Genomic DNA, 3,892 nt, shown 5'->3' with positions numbered 1-3,892 from the left:
TATTCATCTTCGATTTGGGACTGATTCATAACAGCAGGTTTATCATGTTTCTATTTGCTATGAGATGACTCATAATTGAGATAACAATGAGGACACTCAAGTGTTGATCTGTTTTAATACATGAAGATTGGAAGAAAATTGACCTTTTATTAGAAAGCAAAACCTCCTAATATTACATTATTCACTGAATAAAGCATAGCAAGACATCAACTCAAACACAACTAAACACAACTAACATATGTAAATTTAGAATTTACATAATCATCTTATCACCGTACTAACTAGAAACAACATGTTCAGCCGAACCAGCAGAACCCGCTCTAGATCCATCTCTTTTAGGCAACGCCGGTCTTCTGTCTGAACATGACAATAAAATCATAGATTGCATCAGGATCAACAAGACACTTAGAGACACTCTCCTTTTGCATACACCTCTTAGCCCATGACACAAACTTAGGACACTCTTCTACTATGTGTAAGTTGCTAAGTTTTTTATAAACAGGAAACCAACTATAGTAAGGAATAAAGGCCATATCAACAAGCCCAAAATTTTCTCCATTAAAGTATGGTTTGTCTCCCAACTCCCCTTCCAACACCTTCAAACACTCTATGAATTCTTTATTGGCTGTTTCATGTACTTCCACTTTTGAGCTCCAAATTTTCATTCCACCATCATAGACCTGCATTGTCCCAAAAATTTAGAACCAAAAAAAAAAAAGATTATATCTTTTTCAATCAAACTTAGCCCATCAAAATAGAGGAAATTTCAGAAATAGCAATACTTCGAGCCCTAATTACAGATTATAGTGATAGTTTGGCTAATTACAAAATGCAGCAATAATTTACTTTTTAAAAAAACTCATGACACAGTGCATTAATTAGCTCTATATCAGTATATCCATTCGTTCTGTATCTATTATATTTGTTATTTTCAATCGATTATCAATTTGCTATGTATCAAATCGAACACATACAGAGCGAATCAATACTGCTTTTTCTGATAAATAAAAGATGATGTTTTTTTTACTAGCTTAATTTAATAGTTAAACATATAACAAAGGAACAAATAAACAAATAAAAAAATGATTTTGACTTGGATGGATTAGTTGAATTTTTTCCCCTTTTATAATATAAAAATCTTGAAATTTGGACCAAAAAGCTTATCTTAGTGATATATACATACCTTTTTTCCAATATAATCAGTCCAAAACCTAGCATGAGCTCTCTCATAAGGATCAGAAGGTAACAAAGGCAATTTGTCCTTCCAAACTTCATCTATATACTCAACAATTATGTGTGACTCACAAATTGGTTTTCCATTATGGATCAACACTGGTATTTTCTTGTGAATTGGATTCATTTGTAGGAGTAAAGTGCTTTTGTTCAACAAGTCTTGCTCTTTGTATTCATATTGGATCCCCTTTTCAGCCAGGGTAATCCTCACCCTCATCCCAAACACACCTCACCCTCATCCCAAACACACTCACATGGGTATCCAAAAGGACAATTTCATCACCCATTTTTTACTATATGGATTGTGTTGTTTTGCAAGAAATGTAGACAACAGAATATGTATATATATGTGTGAGAGAGAAAGATGTGTGTTGAAGTCTTAATGTGATGATACACCTTACCTTTATCGATTCTTTTTCCAAATTGGACGTTTTACCAACTTATGAGGTATGAGAATACGTATATCTTTTTGTAAAATTAATTACTTCATCAATTTCAAAAAGGTTGGATCTCTCTTTTTTTAATCTATTTTAAAAAGAAAAAATTTTCGGTTTTGATAATAATTTAATTTTAACTTTTTAATATCACATTTAAGATTACAAAATTATTTTTTTAAAATATATTTTATATAATTTAATTTAGTATCATAAAAATTTTAAAAAAATATTTTTTAAAATTTCATATCCAATCAAAATAGATTATTCTTTTAAAGTAAATGAAATATTTTATTACTCCTTTATAGAAGCAGCTACATAAGCTGATGTTGGTTGTTGTCCTGCGTGAACAATTTTGATATCTCAAGTGTTGTGCTTTATAATATTCGTCATCGATGAAATTCTAATATTTACATTTTTCCAGATTTAGAAAAAGTAGTCGTATTCACTTTTGATTAATTTCACTGCTTGTTTTTTGGATTGTTTTGAATCCGCGGGCCCCTCTGCCTTCTTGCTTCACGTGATGTCTTTGTTCTTTTAAGCTACGCTATGGCGTAGCCAGAATTTTGATTGAGAAGTAGATGCACTGATTGGTTGAAGGAGGATTAATATCTACTGTACGTATAAAAATATTTTTTATCATTTAAAAATAGTATTGTTTTTTGATAAATTGAATTTAATATAGCTCCGCTACTGACTACACTAGCACTTTCTCTTTTAGATTTTATGTATTGTTATTTTATTAGATATAAAATTTAAAAAATAAGTAATAATTTTATAAAATTTATAAAATTATTCTTTTTAAAATTATTTTAATATTTATTTTTTAACTTTTTTACTAAGTGTAATCTAGTAAGAATAAAATAAAAATAATATTATTAAATAACAGTCAATAATAACTATGCATAAAATAAAACAGAGGGAGTAGTACTTAATTATTTATCTATTTCAATTTATTTATACTTTTTTAATTTAATTTGTAGTATATATTTTATATAAAGATATTATAAGTTATAGATTATAATAATTAATAATTTAAAATATACATAAAAAATTAATTGACTCTTTAAATTTTATTATTGTCACATAAATTGGGATAGAAGCATTACGTAAATTATTTAAAAATTTTAAAAAAATAAATCACAATAATTAACAGCCTGAAATATTTAAAAAATTTGGTTGATTTTTTAAATTCCATCTACATCACATAAATTTAAAAAAAAAATGTATTACTTTTTAATAGAAATGAAAGAGTATTTTAATTTATTCTTAAAAAATACATTAAAAAAGATTCAACGGTCTTATTTATCTTTTTTTAATTGTTGGAAAGATATGAAATTAGTTGAGGTGTGCAAATTAGATTGGACACTATGATTATTAAAGAAAAAAAAGTTGGAAAGAACAGGAGCAATCTCAACCTTGTATCTTGTTTCAATTCTACATTTCATTTTGTGATAAAATAAAACCAGTCAAAGATTTTTATACTTTGTGTAACATATCTACCAGTCCGGGGGTGAATATATTTGAATTTTGTGCGTTCAGTTGAATTTGTCACTTTTGGTTCAAATTACGTGAAAAAGAGGCAGTATCGTGGATGAAATCGGTGGCGGATCGAAGATTTAGGGATCATTGGCGTTCTAAAGGTTCTTACACATATAATAATATTGGGGCCCAAAGTTTTAAGGTTCTGTCTGCAAACTAAAGCATCCTGTTACTGTAACACCCCGTATTCAAGTACATATATTGGCGTATTCAAGTACGTGTATTGGTCTTATTTATATAGAATTAATTTTATTTTATTTTATTTATACCGGAATTTGCCCGTCGATGGTTCCATACAAAGGTTATTGAATAAGCTTTCCAACGATATAAAGATTTCCAAAAACGGATAGGTTTCGGATATAATCGAACACGTTCGAAACTATAAAATGGTGGCCGGGATTTTGGGAATAGTAAATGTGCAGGAAAATTTCCTGCACACAAACTACTGAGGTCAGCCATTTTTTGGGGTCAACTTTGAACGATCATAACTCCCTTAATATAATGAACTGGGAGAGCTGCCACCTATGAAAAGAAAGATCTTTGAGTTTTCTTTCCAATGAAATTGGTTTCATCCAAATCCGACATCTGAGTAATGCGTTATACTCGTTTTACTTCAGCCTCTCAAAACAGATTTTTAGGGTCAATTTCAAACGATCATAACTCCTTGTACAGGACGAACTGGG

At 29.2% G+C, this 3,892-nt stretch overlaps 1 protein-coding gene across 1 annotated transcript; it reads right to left on the bottom strand.

Moving 5' to 3' along the window:
- Positions 1 to 127: 127 nt before the first annotated feature.
- Positions 128 to 1,613, bottom strand: LOC124890471 (probable glutathione S-transferase). The gene is made up of 2 exons (XM_047402307.1): positions 1,184 to 1,613; positions 128 to 680 (listed from the first exon to the last, which is right to left on the bottom strand). The coding sequence occupies exons 1-2, from the start codon at positions 1,448 to 1,450 to the stop codon at positions 336 to 338; spliced, it is 612 nt and encodes a 203-aa protein (XP_047258263.1). The 5' UTR covers positions 1,451 to 1,613; the 3' UTR covers positions 128 to 335.
- Between the last annotated feature and the right edge of the window lie 2,279 nt (positions 1,614 to 3,892).

The sequence above is a fragment of the Capsicum annuum genome, unplaced genomic scaffold (assembly GCF_002878395.1).
Source record: "Capsicum annuum cultivar UCD-10X-F1 unplaced genomic scaffold, UCD10Xv1.1 ctg18430, whole genome shotgun sequence".
In the NCBI taxonomy this organism is placed as follows: Eukaryota; Viridiplantae; Streptophyta; class Magnoliopsida; order Solanales; family Solanaceae; genus Capsicum; species Capsicum annuum.
The sequence above is the reverse complement of the archived record's forward strand: the minus strand, read 5'-3'. Positions and strand labels throughout refer to the sequence as shown.